The sequence below is a fragment of the Urocitellus parryii genome, chromosome 9 (genome assembly GCF_045843805.1).
Source record: "Urocitellus parryii isolate mUroPar1 chromosome 9, mUroPar1.hap1, whole genome shotgun sequence".
Taxonomy (NCBI): Eukaryota; Metazoa; Chordata; class Mammalia; order Rodentia; family Sciuridae; genus Urocitellus; species Urocitellus parryii.
Window position 1 is genome coordinate 91024866 of NC_135539.1, and position 19414 is coordinate 91044279.

The 19414-nt window shown below is 37.6% G+C and overlaps 1 protein-coding gene across 1 annotated transcript in view; it reads left to right on the top strand.

Moving 5' to 3' along the window:
- Catspere (catsper channel auxiliary subunit epsilon) overlaps positions 1–19414 on the top strand; it is a 151119-nt gene that overhangs the window by 64203 nt on the left and 67502 nt on the right. Inside the window, exon 11 of the mRNA XM_077802935.1 lies at positions 3447–3927. Within this exon, the coding sequence (XP_077659061.1) occupies positions 3447–3927 (481 nt within the window). The remainder of the gene's footprint in view (positions 1–3446; positions 3928–19414) is intronic.

The following is a 19414-nucleotide window of genomic DNA, read 5'->3' on the forward strand; positions in this document are numbered from 1 at the left end:
TTTAGCTGTGCTTGGAATCTTAGCACTGATAAGATTCCAGATATCTCTTCATGGTTTATAACTGAACCACCAACTTTCTAAGCCCTGAGACAATTATCTGTATTTTATATGCTAGCTTGTAGGTTTTTTGCTTCCTGGATAATTATTGTTCCTCTCTCATCTGCTTCTGTTTGTCATGCATTGTGGAGATATTCTCATTCTTCTTTCTTTCCTCCCTCCTTCTCTAATCTTGGCAAGGATATATGCTAGGTGAAGGCCAGTCACCACTCAGAGGGAGAGTTACTCTCAGCTTATCCCAATCCCAGCCATAGAGCTGAGCATCCAGATGAAGATGGGTTCCTCTCAACTTTCCTGTCTTGCTGTCTGCCTACTCCCTACCTGCAGAGAGTCACTGCCCTGTATTTGGGTGAGGTCATGAATGCCTCGGGAGGATCTCTCAGCTCCCCTACCTTTTCTGATGTCCTTGGAAAGAGTGTCTGAATGAAAACTCACTCCATGACTGAGGCTCCTTGGCATTCTCATCTATCATGTGGTTAGCATGTTCCCATTCCTCTACCAAGAATGAGAATAGCCCTGGGCATGGTGGCACATGCCTATAATCCCAGCAGCTTGGGAGGCTGAGGCAAGAGGACTGCAAGTTCAAAGCCAGCCTCAGCAACAATGAGATGCTAAGCAACTCAGTGAGAACCTGTCTCTAAGTAAAATACAAAATAAGGCTGGGGATGTGGTTCAGTGGTGGAATATCCCTGAATTCAATCCCCAATTTGAAAAAAAAAAAAAAAGAGTGAGAATGACAATGGCTCTTTTCTATGAAACACCCATTATTTTGGCTCTATTTCCTCTTTTAAGGGTTTCATACACTCATTTCCAAAAACATACTCTATACTTTAAAAGGAATGTTCATTTAGTAAAGTGATATTTAAACCCAAATTATCTTTTCCTTTGATCCCCAGATTGACATCTGCCTAGATTTTGTTTCAGTACAGGCTATTACATTAAAGTAATATACTTCATGTACTTTAATTAAAATTAGGCAGACAAGAGATGCTCAAAAGACTCCTTTGGGTTGTCATAAACAAAGAGATTACATTTTAAATAGAAATTCCTAAGAATTAGAGGTAGACGGGGTGATGAGACAGGGACCTTGGTTCTGTGGTGAATGAGGTCCAACAAATTTCAGATTCTGAATGCCCTTTCCCTCTTACTGCCTGTGTCCATAAAAGGATAGTACTTGAAAGAACGAACAAGGCTTATCATGGGAGCAAATGCCCGTTTATTGAGGAACAGATCTGCATATTTATAGAGCCAGGGGTGGTTTGACAGTTGGCATGGGGTGATTTTTGATTGGAGGGTAAGGATCAGGTGAGCCAGCAGGGCTAGTCTGATTGGTGGGTAGGATCAGGTGAGCCAGCAGGGCTCTGATTGGTGGGTAAGGATCATGTGAGCCAGCAGGGCTCACCATTGGATGGCTCTTCTTGGGGGATGGGGAAGTTAGTCTTTGGAGCCGGGCGGACTCCCAACAGTACTGAATAGTCTAAGGTTTTAATTTCTCCCTTCTATCTGATATCCAAGGAATCTAGAATTCAAAAATTGAGGTGTTCTTATATTTTGACTTAAATAAACCTCAAAGTCAAAGGGGCCCTCCTAGCCAGATGATGCATTAAAGATTGTGTATTAAAGAATGAAAAGGAAATTGGGAGGGTTTCAAGATGGCAGAATAGAGAAGGTGACTTTCCTGGTTGCTCTATGGCATGAAACCAAAAAAGCAGACAGGCAGCTTCTCTGCAAGGTGGGTGAACAAAAAACGGCAGGGGATGGGGCTTTACTGAAATTTAATACTGGACAAAGCAGACTGAGGACTCAGGAGATTGGATATAATAAAATAAAGAAGAAACCCCAGCACCACACCACTGCCATGGCCAGAGCAGTCCCTTCATGAGCAAAGCGGAAGGATAAGGGAATTAAAGGAACCTGTATTTTTAGGAGGAATGAGGCGTATTTGGTTACAGAATGTTTAGAGATCAAAGGCACTGCCAGACAAACTGAAAGTCACACAAGTCACATTGTACAATACCCTTGTATGGGAAAGAAGCCACGTATCTCACAACAGCATGCAGAGGACAGAGGCGGAAAACAATTTTCATCTCTAGCAATTAGAGAAACCCAAATTAAAACTACACTGAGATTTCATCTCACTCCAGTCAGAATGGCAAATATTAAGAACCCAATTAACAATAAATGTTGGGCTAGGGATGTGGCTCAAGCGGTAGCGCGCTCGCCTGGCATGCGTGCGGCCCGGGTTCGATCCTCAGCACCACATACCAACAAAGATGTTGTGTCCGCCGAGAACTAAAATATAAATATTAAAAAAAAATTCTCTCTCTCTCTCTCTCTCTCTCTCTCTCTCTTAGAAAAAAAAAACAATAAATGTTAGAAAAGATATGAGGAAGAAAGGTATACTCATACATTGTTAGTGGGACTGCAAATTGGTGCAACCACTCTGGAAAGCAGTATGCAGTTTCCTTGGAAAACTTGGAATGGAACCACCATTTGACCTTGTTATCCCACTCCTCAGCATGTACCCAAAGGACTTAAAATCATAATAGCCAAGCTATGGAGTCAACCTAGGTGCCCTTCAAACAGATGAATGGATAAAGAAAATATATAATGGAATATTACTCAGCTGTTAAGAAGAATGAAATTATGGCATTTGCCAGTAAATTGAAGGATCTGGATAATATGCTAAGTGAAATAAGACAATCCCCAAAAAACAAAAGGCCAAATGTTCTCTCTGATATATGGATGCTAACACACATGGAGGGAGGATAGAAGAAATGATGGGAGGGGAGAGGGGAATGGGAACAGGAAAGACAGTAGAATGAATTGGACTTATATTTCCTATTTTTCATATATATTACCTGTGTAATTCCACATCATATACAACCACAAGAATGGGAAGTTATATTACCTGTATGTATAATATGTCAATATATATTCTACTGTTCTATATAACAAAAGAACAAATAAAAATTAAAAGAAAAACTAGTTAAAAGGGAATTTATGCTTATTAATTGGATAGAAACAGCATATGGAAGAATAAATCTAATGGACAAGTTTTTATGATTATATGTAATGTGATATATTTTTATTAAATAAAATGTGATACATTTTAATTTAATGTACTTCTCTGCCTGAAGTATTGTTACAAAATATACTAAAACAAAACTGAGCTTGGTAATTACTACCTTTCACTTTGTCAATTTATGTTTTGGTGCTGGGGATTGAACCCATGTTTTCATGCATGCTAAGTACCCTCTCTACCACTGAGCTATACCCTCAGCCCCCTACCTTTTATTTTTAAATGTAGTAAACTAGAACATAGGAATTGTTAGACTTATCCCTAAAACTGAAGATTTTTCTAATCGTTTTCAATTTTGTTTTCACAGACTAAAGGGGAAAAAAGCGATCTAGCGATCTGGACAAAAAATGAAATTTACCTTGGATATTCTCCAGATAGATATATGAAACTGACAACTACTACAGACCTGAAAGCTCTTTTAAATCTCCCACCAACCTGTACTCTGACAATACACAATCTTGAATATACAGGGCACCCTCTGGAAATTGCCGTGTTTGTAAATTACTGCAGCACAACATGCACTGCCAATAAGAAGATTTACTTAGTGACGTATAATGAAGATTCAAAAGAGTGGGTGTACCAAGACTTTATGTTAGATGTTCCCATTGACACTTTTTTAATTCCACGGTTTCTATTTTCAGCAATGCCAAATTTAATACTATGGGATAAATATAGTATATACTATTATTATCAAAATTTCACCAGTGCCGGAATGATAGAAACAAATGCAGGGGTTAAAAACCTATCAACATTATCAGATGACAGCATTATTCATGATATTTTTTTAGGTAAGTTATTCTCAATTCTTTCTGAAATTATTCTAGATTTTATTACAAACATCTTCCTTATGAAGATGTGGCAATTTTAAATGTTCCTGTATGATGTGGTACTTTGGATGGCAAATGGTGCACTTTTTACCATCTAAAAATGAATAGATTTTAAATTCAACGGTTGTTGATGTTGTGTTCACATAGCAGAACGGCAAACTCAGGTTCTTTCTTTCAGAGTTTCATTTTGGTCCATCAGAAGATACTAACTAAGCAATTTATATTAGGCATTGTCCGTGTGGGAGGTACCATTGTGCTGCCTTAATTGCCTGGGATCCTTTAAGACAATACCACAAAGGAGGTTGTGTAAAACAATAGAAATGTATTGTTTCATAGTTCTGGAGGCTGGAAATCAGAAATCAAGGCTCAAGCTGCCCCGTGCCCTCTGAATCCTATAGGGGAATCTTTCTTTGCTTCTTCCTAGTTTCTGGTCCTTGCTCGTCCTTGTCTTGAAACTGTCATTCCAATCTCTGCCTTGTCATCATAGAGCCCTCTCCCTACTTGTCTCTGTCCTCATATGGCCACCAGTCACATTGGATTAGGGGCCTGCCCTACTTTAGTGAGACTTTATCTTTACCATGTCTGTAATGATCCTATTTCCAAGTAAGATCACATTCTGAAGTGGTCCTAGAGGTTAGAACTTCAACATATCTTTTTGGAGGAACATAGTTCAACCCATAAAAAGCATAGTTGATTTAGGTGGACCTGAATTCAAATCCATGAACAAGTCATTTAAGTCATTTAACCTATCTAAGCGGCAGTTTCCTAATCTATCATATATGGGACTTTTGTGTTTAGATAGAGGGTTGTACAAATATGCCTTGAGAAATACTGCCAGACTTCAATTAATAGTATCCATGATTTTACTTGTCCAAGGTGGAAATGAAAATACCACCTTACTTTGTACTCTTTCTTGACCCCATGTTACTCTTCAACTTGCTAATTTTCTGTTTCCCTTTTCTTTAAAAAGTATTGCCTAGTTTCATTTTTTCTCTTTCCTCTCATTCCCTCTTGAATCTGCTCTGATCAAACGGTTCCTAGAAACTGTTCTACCCAAGTTTTTTTTAATTAATTAATTTATTTATTTTACAGTAGAATGCATTTTGACATATTGTACACAAGTGGAGCACAACTTCTCATTCCTCTGGTTGTACATGGTTCAGAGTCACTCCACTGGTGTAATCATACATGTAAATAGGGTAATAATGTCTCTTTCTACTGTCCTTCCCATCCCCACAACCCTACCCCTCCATTGACTCCCCTCTACACAAACCAAACTTCCTTCATTCTTCCCTATTCCCCTGCCCCACCATGGATCAGCATCCGTTTATCAGAGAAAACATTTGGCTTTTGGTTTGGGGGGATTGGCTCACTTCACATAGCATGATATTCTCTAGTTCCATTCATTTACCTGTGCAGGCCATAATTTCATTCTTCTTTAAAGCTGATTAATATTTTATTGTGTATAGGTACCACATTTTCTTTACCCATACCTCTGTTGAAGGGCATCTAGGTTGTTTCCATAGTTAGATATTGTGAATTGAGCTGCTATAAATACTGATGTGGCTGCATCACTGTAGTATGCTGATTTTAAGTCCTTTGGGTATAAACCTAAGAGTGGGATAGCTGGGTCAAATGGTGGATTCATTTTTGAGGAATCTCCATACTGCTTTCCAAAGTGGTTACACCAATTTGCTGCCCCACCAGCAATGTTTGAGTGTACCTTTTTCCCCACATCCTTACCAAAACTTATTATTACTTGTATTCTTGATAATTGCCATTCTGACTCGAGTGAGATGAAATCTTAGAGTAGTTTTGATTTGCATTTCTCAAATTACAAGAGATGATGAACATTTTTTCATGTTTGTGGATTGGTTGTATTTCTGGTTCTGCAAAGTGTCTGTTCAGTTCCTTAGCCCATTTATTGATTGGTTTTTTGTTTTTTGTTTTTGTTTTTTTGTGGTTTTTTTTTAATGTTACCTTTTTTTTTAGTTCTTTATAGATCCTGTAGATTAGTACTCTATCTGAGGTGCATTTGGTAAAGATTTTTTCCTATTCTGTAGGCTCTCTCACCATGTTATTGATTGGTTTTTTTTTATTGGTTGTTCAAAACATTACCAAGCTCTTGACATATCATGTTTCATACATTAGATTCAAGTTGGTTATGAACTCCCATTTTTACCCCAAATACAGATTGCAGAATCACATCTGTTACACATCCACATTTTTACATAATGCCCTATTAGTAACTGTTGTATTCTGCTACCTTTCCTATCCTCTACTATCCCCCCTCCCCTCCCCTCCCATCTTCTCTCTCTACCCCATCTACTGTATTTCATTTCTCTCCTTGTTTATTTTCCCGTTCCCCTCACAACCTCTTATGTGTAATTTTGTGTAACAATGAGGGTCTCCCTCCATTACCATGCAATTTCCCTTTTCTCTCCCTTTCCCTCCCATCTCATGTCTCTGTTTAATGTTGATCTTTTCTTCCTGCTCTTCCTCCCTGCTCTGTTCTTAGTTGTTCTCATTATATCAAAGAAGACATTTGGTATTTGTTTTTTAGGGATTGGCTAGCTTCAATAAGCATAATCTGCTCTAGTGCCATCCATTTCCCTGCAAATTCCATGATTTTGTCATTTTTTAGTGCTGCGTAATATTCCATGGTGTAAAAATGCCACATTTTTTTTTATCCATTCATCTATTGAAGGGCATCTGGGTTGGTTCCACAGTCTAGCTATTGTGAATTGTGCTGCTATGAACATCGATGTGACAGTATCCCTGTAGTATGCTCTTTTAAGGTCTTCAGGGAATAGTCCAAGAAGGGCAATAGCTGGGTCAAATGGTGGTTCCATTCCCAGCTTTCCCAGGAATCTCCATACTGCTTTCCAAATTGGCCTCACCAGTTTGCAGTCCCACCAGCAATGTATAAGAGTACACTTTTCCCCACATCCTCGCCAGCACTTGTTGTTTAACTTCAGAATGGCTGCCAATCTTACTGGAGTGAGATGGAATCTTAGGGTGGTTTTGATTTGCATTTCTCTGACTGCTAGAGATGGTGAGCATTTTTTCATGTACTTGTTGATTGATTGCATGTCCTCCTCTGAGAAGTGTCTGTTCAGGTCTTTGGCCCACTTGTTGATTGGGTTATTTGTTATCTTATTGTCTAATTTTTTGAGTTCTTTGTATACTCTGGATATTAGGGCTCTATCTGAAGTGTGAGGAGTAAAAATTTGTTCCCATGATGTAGGCTCCCTATTTACCTCTCTTATTGTTTCTCTTGCTGAGAAAAAACTTTTCAGTTTAAGTAAGTCCCATTTATTGACTCTTGTTATTAACTCTTGTGCTATGGGTGTCCTATTAAGGAATTTGGAACCCGACCCCACAATATGTAGATCGGAGCCAACTTTTTCTTCTATCAGACATAGAGTCTCTGATTTGATATCTAGCTCCTTGATCCACTTTGAGTTAACTTTTGTGCATGGCGAGAGGAGGGGGTTCAGTTTCATTTTGTTGCAGGTGGATTTCCAGTTTTCCCAGCACCATTTGTTGAAGATGCTATCCTTCCTCCATTGCATGCTTTTAGCTCCTTTATCAAATATAAGATAGTTGTAGCTTTGTGGATTAGTCTCTGTGTCCTCTATTCTGTACCATTGGTCCACCCAACTGTTTTGGTACCAGTACCATGCTGTCTTTGTTACTATTGCTCTGTAATATAGTTTGAAATCTGGTATCGCTATACCGCCTGATTCACGTTTCCTGCTTAGAATTGCTTTTGCTATTCTGGGTCTTTTATTTTTCCATATGAATTTCATGATTGCTTTATCTATTTCTACAAGAAATGCCATTGGGATTTTGATTGGCATTGCATTAAACCTATAGAGAACTTTTGGTAATATCGCCATTTTGATGATGTTAGTTCTGCCTATCCATGAACAGTTTATATTTTTCCATCTTCTAAGATCTTCTTCTACTTCTCTTTTTAGGGTTTTGTAGTTTTCATTGTATAAATCTTTCACCTCTTTTGTTAGGTTGATTCCCAAGTATTTTATTTTTTTGGAGGATATTGTGAATGGAGTGTTTTTCCTCATTTCCATTTCAGAAGTTTTGTCACTGATATACAGAAATGCCTTTGATTTATGTGTGTTGATTTTATGTCCTGCCACATTGCTGAATTCATTTATTAGTTCTAGTAGTTTCTTTGTAGACCCTTTTGGGTCTTCTAGGTATAGGATCACATCATCCGCAAATGGTGATAATTTAAGTTCTTCTTTTCCTATTTTTATGCCTTTAATTTCTTTTGTCTAATTGCTCTGGCCAGTGTTTCGAGAACTATATTGAATAGAAGTGGTGATAGAGGGCATCCCTGTCTTGTTCCAGATTTTAGGGGGAATGCCTTCAATTTTTCTCCATTGAGAATGATGCTAGCCTGAGGCTTGGCATAAATAGCTTTTACAATGTCGAGGTAAGTTCCTGTTATCCCTAGTTTTTCTAGTGTTTTGAACATAAAGGGATGCTGTACTTTGTCGAATGCTTTTTCTGCATCTATTGAGATGATCATATGGTTCTTATCTTTAAGTCTATTGATGTGGTGAATAACATTTATTGATTTCCGTATATTGAACCATCCTTGCATCCCAGGGATGAATCCTACTTGATCATGGTGTACAATTTTTTTGATGTGCCTTTGTACCCGATTCACCAGAATTTTATTGAGGATTTTTGCATCTAGGTTCATCAGAGATATTGGTCTGTAGTTTTCTTTCTTTGAGGTGTCTTTGTCTGGTTTCGGAATCAGGGTGATGTTGGCCTCATAGAATGAATTTGGAAGAGCTCCCTCTTTTTCTATTTCCTGAAATAACTTGAAAAGTATTGGTATTAATTCTTCTTTAAAGGTTTTGTAAAACTCCGCTGTATACCCATCCGGTCCTGGGCTTTTCTTGGTTGGAAGTCTTTTGATTGCTTCTTCTATTTCATCTATTGATATTGGTCTGTTTAAGTTGTGGGTATCCTCCTGACTCAGTCTGGGCAAATCATATGACTTAAGGAATTTATCAATGTCTTCACTATCTTCTATTTTATTGGAATATAGGTTTTCAAAATAATTTCTAATTGTCTTCTGTATTTCTGTAACGTGTGTTGTAATATTGCCTTTTTCATCCCGTATGTTAGTAATTTGAGTTCTCTCTCTTCTTCTCTTCGTTAGCATGGCTAGGGGTCTGTCAATCTTATTTATTTTTTCAAAGAACCAACTTTTAATTTTGTTAATTTTTTCAATAGTTTCTTTTGTTTCAATTTCGTTGATTTCCGCTCTGATTTTAATTATTTCTTGCCTTCTGCTACAATTGCTGTTGTTTTGCTCTTCCTTTTCTAGGTCTTTGAGATGAAGTGTGAGCTCATTTATTTGTTGGTTTTTCCTTTTTTTGAGGTATGACCTCCAGGCGATGAATTTCCCTCTTAAAACTGCTTTCATTGTGTCCCATAGATTCCGATATGTTGTGTCTGTATTTTCATTTATCTCTAGGAATTTTTTGATTTCCTCCTTTATGTCTTCTGTAACCCATTGATCATTCAGTAACATATTGTTCATTTTCCATGTGATGTAGGATTTTTATTTCCTTCTTTTATCATTGATTTCCATTTTCATTCCATTATGATCAGATAAAATGCATGGTATTATCTCCACCCCTGTATATTTACTGAGGGATGACCTATGGCATAATATATGGTCTATTTTTGAGAAGGATCCATGTGCTGTTGAGAAAAAAGTATATCCACTTGATGTTGGATGATATATTCTATATATGTCAGTTAAGTCTAGGTTGTTGATTGTGATATTGAGTTCTATAGTTTCTTTATTCAACTTTTGTTTGGAGGATCTGTCCAATGGTGAGAGAGGTGTGTTGAAGTCACCCATAATTATTGTGTTGTGGTCTATTTGATTCTTGAACTTGAGGAGAATTTGTTTTATGAATGTTGCAGCACATTATTTGGTGCATAAATATTGATAATTGTTATGTCTTGTTGGTGAATAGTTCCTTTTAACAGTATATAATGACCTTCCTTATCCCTTTTGATTAATTTAGTCTTGAAGTCGATTTTATTCGATATGAGGATGGCCACTCCTGCCTGCTTACGAGGACCGTGTACGTGATATATTTTTTCCCAACCTTTCACCTTCAGCCTGTGTATGTCTTTTCCAATCAGATGTGTCTCCTGGAGGCAGCATATTGTTGGATTTGTTTTTTTAATCCATGTTACCATCCTATGTCGCTTTATTGGAGAGTTTAAGCCATTAACGTTTAAAGTTACTATTGATGTATGGTTTGTACTTCCAGCCATGTTTGATTATTTATCTTCTTTTAGTTTATTTCTCCAAGGTTAGCTTTCCCCCCGCCCTCTGACTTTATAGAGGCACTTCCCACTGATGGTTTTGGTCATTGTTTTTCATTTCTTCCTCATGTAATGTTTTGCTCAAAATGCTTTGCAATGCTGGTTTTCTGGCTGCAAATTCTTTTAGCTTTTGTTTATCATGAAAGATTTTTATTTCATTGTCGTACCTGAAGCTTAATTTTGCTGGATACAGAATTCTTGGTTGGCATCCATTGTCTTTCAGTGTTTGAAATACATTGTTCCATGACCTTCTCACTTTCAGCGTCCTTGATGAAAAATCTGTTGTTAACCTTATTGGTTTACCCCTGAATTTAATCTGCCTCTTTTCTCTTGTAGCTTTTAATATTTTCTCTTTGTTCTGTATATTGGATATCTTCATAACAATGTGTCTTGGCGTTGGTCTACTGTGATTTTGTGTGCTCGGTGTCCTGTATGCATCTACAATTTGTATATCAGTTTCCTTTTTAATTTCTGGAAAGTTTTCTGTAATTATTTCATTCAGCAGGTTACTCATTCCCTTGGTATGATTCTCTGTGCCTTCTTCTATCCCGATGACTCGTTAGTTTGGTTTTTTTATGTTATCCCAAATCTCTTGGATGTTTTTCTCGTGATTTTTTACCAGCCTATCTGAGTTGGCTAGACTCTTTTCAAGATGATATATTTTGTCTTCATTATCTGACATTCTGGCTTCTACTTGCTTCACTCTGTTGGTGATACTCTCGATTGAGTTTTTAATTTGGTTTATCGTTTCCTTCATTTCTAGAATTATTGTTTGATTTTTTTTTATAATCTCCATCTCCTGATAAAGATGCTTAACTTCTTCTTTTATCTGTTTATGTAATTCATTCTCAATGTGGTCTTTAAGGTTCCTTTCCATCTGTGTAAGGTGTTCCTTGAGTTCTTTATATGGCCATTTTTCTGATGACTCTAGGTCCTCCTGAATATTTAGGCTGTCCTTCATTGTTTGTACTCCTTTTCTTCCTTGCTTTTTTATGCTCATGTTACTTCTTGTTCTGTTTGACTGCTGATTTACTGTTTACTCTTATAAATTTATTTGATGCTTGGGAGGAGAGATATTAGAAGGGAAGGGAAGAAGTAACTAAAGAGAATGAGTGTAGGCAGGTAGAATTCAAGAAAGGGGAAGTAAGAAAATTGAAAAGAAAAGAAATGACAAAAGAAAAAAGGTGAAAAGAAAGAAAGAAAAAATGAAAAAATAAAAATTTAAAACCAATAAAAAAAAGAAAAAAATTTATAATGATAATAAAAAATGGAAATTAAAGTTTAAAAAATAATAGTAATAATAATAGAATAAAAAGAATTTTTAAAAAATTGAAACCATTAATAAGAAAGTTAAAGAACAACAACTACATCAACAACAAAAAGTGAAATTAAAATTAAAAAAAATACTAAAAATAATCATTAAAAAAATAATAATAAATGCAGTCATAGAGCTCGATTAATTTCTCTTCCAGTACTTGGAGCTATGCCCACTGTGCCAGGCTTCTCTTCTTAATAGGTGGGAACCAATCACTGTGCCTCAGCTCTTCTTCCCAGTCTGTGCAGGTCTCCAATCCTGAGTGCCTAGGGCCTTCTCTTGTGGTTCCTCAATCCAGGCCCCGCTCACCTGTGATGCTTACCACACTACTGGCTACACGCTGGGTCTGCTGCTCCTGCGAGCCCTGTTTCATGGATGCCTGGCCACACCCTTTCTGTTTGCCCCCCTCAGATCCTAAGTTTTTATGGCTTGGGGCTGAGGACCCCCAGCGAATTTGTTTGCCCTCAGGTGGCAACTCCCCTGGTAGCTGGTGCAAGGGACCTCTGATGTCAGCACTGGTGGAAGCGATAGCCGGGATTTCTGCGCCGCTGGTCCCACGTCACTCCTGATTCCCTGGGTCTGGCTATGGTGCTCAGTTGGCTTTTACCTCTGTGAGTTCAGGTGGGCCAACTAATTATTTCAGCGGGATCGTTAGTGCTGAGTCACGAGAAGCAGGCGAACCAGAGCTTGAATGCAGCTGATTCGTGCTCAGTGTGTGTTTTCTGAGGGGCCCAGACTGTACGCCCTAGCTCCTAGTCAGCTCAGCATTGCCTAGTGATCCTGAGCAAGCAGGCTTTAGATAGTTTACAGCTCCCTATGCCCGCGCAGTTGAAGAGGTCAGAGACTTGATCTCTCCGCGCCTGCTGCCATGTTAGACCTCCTCAATGATATTCATGTTACCCTTACATCTTCCTGGCATAAGCAAGATCTTGGGATTATACAAACTGCTACTTCTGTTTCCAGTCCAGTTTTCTAGAACTGAAACCCTGCTGCCGTCGCCTTCACGTCTGGGCCGCGCTCAGGGGCGCCGCGCTTGTCTGTGCCCTTATCAGCGCCGCCGCGACCTCTGTCGCTCCTCGGCTTGGTGCCTGGCTCCCAGGGCCCAAGCGGCTGCCGCCGCGGCTCTCCAGCCCCCTTCTCCAGAGCACGGGTCCCCTCGCAGGGGGATGCCGAACGACCCGAGAGCAGGCTCTGCCCAAAGGTGCAGCGGGGAACAGGCGACCACGGCGCTCGAGGCCGTGGTCCCGCCTTCAGAGGACAGGGCTCGGCACGCAGCCCAGTTCCAGTCTCTAGATGCGGCAGCTGGACCATGTAGGCAGAGCCATCAAGACAGCATGCAGAAAGCAAATGGCGGCTCCCGTGGAGTGGATTTTCGGCCCCAAAACCACAGCCCAGCCAACAATCCCACTCCACTAACTCTCCCTGTATAGAAAATATTCAAAAAAAAAAAAAAAGGCGGGGTGCACTGAGCTTTCTTTGTCTCAGGTACTTACAATCTGCTGCTGATTACGCATTCAGCTTCTCTGCAGGGAGCGAAGTGAAAGAGCTTGATTGTTTCCTTTATTGAGAAGAAGCTTTTTAGTTTGAATCCAACCCATTTGTTGATTCTTGATTTTATTTTTTGTGCTTTAGGAATCTTGTTCAGGAATTCAGGTCCTAAGCCAACATGATGAAGATTTGGGCCTACTTTTTCTTCTATTAGGTGCAGGGTCTCTGTTCTAATGTCTAAGTCTTTGATCCACTTTGATTGATTTTCGTTCAGGATGAGAGATAGATGTTCAATTTCATTCTACATATGGATTTCCAGTTTTTCCAGCAGCATTTATTGAAGAGGATATATATTCTCTAATGTATGTTTTTGGCACCTTTGTCTAGTATGAGATAACCATATTTATGTGGGTTTGTCTCTGTGTCTTTTACTCTGTACCACTGGTCTACATGTCTATTTTGGTACCAATACCATGCCATTTTTGTTACTATTGCTTTGTAATATAGTTTAAGGTCTGGTTTTGTGATGCCTCCTGCTTTACTGCCTTGACTATTCTGGGTCTCTTATTTTTCCAAATGAATTTCATGATTGCTTTTTCTAGCTCTATGAAGAATGTCATTGGGATTTTTATAGGAATTGAATTAAATCCATAGAACAGTTTTGGTAGTAAGGCCATTTTGACTATATTAATTCTGCCTATCCAAGAGCATGGGAGATCTTTCCATTTTCTGAGGTCTTCTTTAATTTCTTTATTTAGTGTTCTGTAGTTTTCGTTGTAGAGGTCTTCCACCTCTTTTGTTAGATTGATTCCCAAGTATTTTATTTATTTTTTTTAGGCTATTGTGAATGGGTGTTTTTTCTAATTTCTCTAGCAGTGGATTCATTGCTTATATATAGAAATGCATTTGGTTTGTGGGTATTAATTTTATATCCTGCTACTTTGCTAAGTTCATTTATGAGTTCTAGAAATTTTCTGGTGGATTTTTTTGGATCTTCTAAATACAGAATCATGTCATCAGAAAATAATGATAGTTTGAGTTCTCCTCTTCCTATGCATATTCTTTTAATTTCTTTTGTCTGTCTGTTTTGCTCTGGCTAGAGTTTCAAGGACTATGTTGAATAGAAGTGGTGAAAGAGGACACCCCTGTCTTGTTCTAGTTTTTAGAGGGAATGCTTTTAATTTTTCTCCATTTAGAATAGTATAGACCTTGGGTTTATCATAGAGATAGTAGAACTAGAGATAGCTTTTACAATGTTTGGTTATGTTTCTACTATCTCTAGTTTTTCTAGTGTTTTGAACATGAAGAGGTGCTGTATTTAATCAAATGCTTTCTTAGCATTTATTGACATAATCATATGATTCTTGTCTTTAAGTCTATTGATGTGATGAATTACATTTATTGATTTCCATATGTTGACCCAATCTTGCATCCCATTTGATCTGAAGTTTCCTTTCTTTGATATATCTGTCTGGTTTTGGAATCAGGGTGAATCTAGCCTCATCGAATGAGTTTGATAGGATTCCCTCCTTTTCTATTTCATGGAATAATTTGAGGAGTATTGGTATTAATTTTTCTTTAAAGGTCTTATAGAACTCAGCTGAGAATATATCTGGTCCCAGACTTTTTTTTGTTGGTAATTTTTTGACAGTGTCTTCTATTTCCTTGCTTGAATTGATCTGTTTAAATTAGGTATGTCCTCCTGATTCAGTTTAGGTAGATCATATGCCTCTGGAAATTTGACTGTGTCTTCAAGATTTTCTATTTTATTGGAGTATAAATTTTCAAAATAGTTTCTAATTATCTTCTGTATTTCAATAGTGTCTGTTATGATATTTCTTTTTCAACATGAATTTTAGTAATTTGAGTTTTCTCTCTCCTTCTTTTCATTAGGGTGGTTAAGGGTTTATCAATTTTATTTATTTTTTCAAAGAACCAGATTTTTATTTTGTCAATTTTTTTATTGTTTCTTTTGTTTCAATTTTATTGATTTCAGCCCTGATTTTAATTATTTCCTGTCTTCTACTACTTTTGATATTGGTTTGTTCTAGAACTTTGAGATGTAATGTCAGTTCACTTATTTGTTGCCTTTTTATTCTTTTAATTAACAAGCTCAATGCAATGAACTTTCCTCTTAACATAGTCTTCATACTGTCCCAGAGATTTTGATATGTTGTATCAGAGTTCTCATTTACCTCTAAGAATTTTTTTTTATCTCCTTCCTGATATCTTCTGTTATCCATGCATTATTCACTAATGTATTGTTTAGTATCCAGGTGTTGAAGTAGTTTCTATTTTTTATTTTATCATTAATTTCTAATTTCATTCCATTATGGTCAGAAAGAATGCAAGGTAGTATCTCTATTTTTTTATATTTGCTAAGACTTGCTTTTTGGCATAACATATGGTCTATTTTAGAGAAAGATCCATGTGCTGCTGAGAAAAAGGTATATTCACTTGTTAATGGATAAAATATTCTTTATATGTCTGTTAAGTTATTGGTTGTATTATTGAGTTATATGGTTTCTTTGTTTAGTTTTTGTTTGGAAGATCTGTCCAGTAGTGAGAGAAGTATGTTAAAGTCACCCAGTGTTATGGTGTGGTGGTCCTTTTGATTCTTGAAATTGAGAAGGACTTGTTTGATATACATAGATTCTCCATTATTTGGGATATAGACATTTATGATTCTTATGTCTTGTTGATGTACGATTCCCTTAAGCAGTATGAAATGACTATCTTTGGTTTGAATTCCACTTTATCTGATATGAGGATGGAAACTCCTGCTTGTTTCTGCAGTCCATGTGAGTGGTATGTTTTTTTCCCAACCTTTCACCTTCAGTCTGTGGATGTGTTTTCCTATGAGATGAGTCTCTTGAAGGCAGCATATTGTTCGATCTTTTTTTAAAAGCCAATCTGCCAGTCTATGTCTTTTAATTGATACGAGTTTAGGCCATTAACATTCAGGGTTATTACTCAAATATGGTTTGTATTCCCAGTTATTTTGATTTATTTTTGGTTTTTAATTTGACTTTCTCTTTTGATTGGATTTTCCTCTCATTTCTGATTTTCATTGTTGTTTTTTATTTCCTCCTTATGGAATATTTTGCTGAGAATGTTCTGTAGTATAGGCTTGCTAGTGGTAAATTGGCTTTTTGTTATTATTGTTGTTTGTTTGTTTCTTTGTTTTAGATATTCAATTTTTAGTTTGTAGTTGGACACAATACCTTTATTTATTTATTTATTTATTTTTATGTGGTGCTGAGGATTGAACCCAGGGCCTTGCACGTGCTAGGAGAGCACTGTACCGCTGAGCCACAACCCCAGCCCATGGTAATTTGTTTTAACTTTTGTTTATCATGGAAGGTTTTTATTTCATCATCAAATCCGAAGCTTAATTTTGCTGGATGTAACATTCTTGGTTGGCATCCATTTTATTTCAGTGTTTGGTATATGTTGTTCCAGGATCTCCTAGCTTTGAGGGTGTGGATTGAGAAAACTGCTAAAATTCGAATATATGTAATCTGAAACTTTTTTCTTGTGGCTTTTAAAATTCTATCCTTATTCTGTATGCTAGGCATTTTCATTATAATGTGCCTTGGTTTGGATCTGTTGTAGTTTTGTACATTTGGTATCCTATAAGCCTCTCATTTGAGAAATTTTCTGATATTATTTCATTGAAGAGATTGTGCATTCCTTTGGTTTGTATTTTTATGCCTTCCTCTAACCCATTAATTTTTAGATTTGGTCTTTTCATGTTATCCCATAATCCTTGGACATTCTGTTCATGGTTTCTTACCATCTTCATTGTGTGGACAACTTTATTTTCAAGATTATATATTTTGTCTTCATTGCCTGAGGTTCTGTCTTCCAAGTGATTTAATCTGTTGGTAATGCTTTCTATTGATTTTTAAATTTAGTTTATTGTTTTCTGTATTTTAAGGATTTCTGTTTAATATTTTTTTCAGAGTCTCTATCTCTTTCTTGAAGTTATTTTTCCTCTTTATTTGCTCTCTTTGTTGGAGTGATCAATTATTGCCTGTATTTGCTCTCTAATCTCTTTGTTGGATTGCCTGTAACGCCTCTCTTATATTTTTCTGTGCTTCACAGATCATTTTAATTATGTGCATTTTGAACTCCTTCTCTGACATTTCATCTACTGTGCTGTCAATAGATTCTATTATTGTAGCATCTCGGTTTGTTTGGGGCATTTTCTTCCTTTGTTTTTGTCATGTTGTTCATGTGTCTTCCTCTCTAGTAGTGTGGATCTGAGGTAGTATAGTTTCTACACTATAATCTTATAGTGTTCCTGCAGGTTACCAATACCTCACCTCCAGTGTAACCAGGACTGCAGGGACCTTGGTGATGGTCTTCCAGGTCCTGGCTATTGTCCTAGATGGAAGCATTGACCCATGTTTTTCAAAAACCTCTATGTTGCTCTTCCAGAGGTAAGTTTGCAGTCACCTTGCATGACCTGTCAGCAGCATTTGAAACAGCTCAGTATGGCCTTTTCTTTTTTTTCACTTGACTTCTAGGAAATAATTGGGGTTCTTTTGTGTGTGACGTTGGTGGAAGAGTCTTCCTTCTACTTCACTGGTTATTTCTCCTCAGCCTCTTTTTTATCCTGGTCATCATGATTCCTAAATGGAGAAGCATCTTTAGAGTTTGGTCTTCAGATGTCTGAGCTATGTTTACATTCACTTTTTTCCCTGCAGCTGGGACCCCTAACCTGATCTCCTTACTTCTCTTTCTAATTGCCTCCTGATACCTTTGCTTAGATGACAAATGGGCATCTCAAACTTCACATATCCAAAAATGAGTTCTTGACCCCTCATCCCAACTTCAGCCTGCTCCTTTTACGGTCCTCCTCATCCAGCAAATGGCAGTTATATTTTTTCAGTCCCATAGGCCACAGATCTTGACCTCATCCTTGAATTCTCCTCCTTCTCATCCCATAGCCAATCCATTGGTGAATCCTGTTGGATTTATCTAAAAGGTGTTGTTGTTTGTTTGTTTGTTTTAAATATTTAATTTGAAAACTAACCTTTTTTTTTTTGCTGCTCCCAGTCCAATCCCCATCCTTTCTAGCCCATATATGCAGTAGATTTTATGAAGTCTCTATTAACATTTGTTATGATTTGTATCTAGAATGTGTGTGTGTGTGTGTGTGTGTCCCGTCCCGTCCCCCCAATCTTCCCCCCTCCAGCAAGATCAAGCAATATCTAGAATTTTGCAAGTATAGACCCCCCTGTAGCAAATTTCAAACCAAGTGGATTAGTTGACAGCTAAATGGAATACTGAGAAGTGTAACCTACTTGGAAGAAGGAGGTCCCCCAGGGCATGCCCTAAAGGAGTTAATCCTCTCCTTAGCTCCTCCCCACTCCCCAATTCCTGACTACCATGATCTGAGAAGTTCTGCCGTCCCTTCTGCCCTGGTGTTTCTATCTTGGAGTCGTCAACCATGGATTGAATTCTCTAAAACCATGAGCTAAAATAAATCTTTCTTCCTTTAAATTTTCTTCTCAAGTATTTTGGTCACAGCAATAAAAGCTGACTAACCCAGAAATTTATATCAAGAAGTAGGGTCATTGCTATGACTATACCTGACCATGTAGTATATTTTGGAACTAGTTTATGGGAGGAGTTTGAAAAAGTTTGCAGATGGAGGCTGGAGAAGCCTTATAATGTTGTAAGCAGAGCTTAATGGACTATTCTGGTGTAATCTTGGAAGATCAGAATGCCAACAGGAATGTGGACAGTAAAGATTGTGTTCATGAAGTTTCATATGGAAAGGAAGACTCTATTAGGACTAAAGGCCATTTATGTTACACTTTGGCAAAGAAGTTGTCTACATTTTATCCATATCCTGAGACTTTGTGTAAGACCAAATTTTCAAAGTGATGAACAATTAATCTGGCTGAGAAATTTTCAAGGCATCACAGCATTCAGGTGGTGGGGTGGGTATTTCTGAAAACTTTTAACCAGGTTTCCTGTGAGGATTAGGAGCAAAAAGCAGAAGAGAAGTATTTTAAAAATTTGCAATATGGCCAGAAAAAAAATGCACATAAAATTGGGGCCATGAAAGATGTGATTGTTGAAGAGATTAGCACCATTGAAGAGACACCAAGGACTTTTCAAAGAGACAATAGAAAAGATGCCTTGAGGGAATTTCAAGAATCAACAGGAATCCTCCCACCCCTGCCCCTTATCATAGGCTCAAGGGCATAAAACAGAAAACTCATTTGAAAGGTTTTGTTT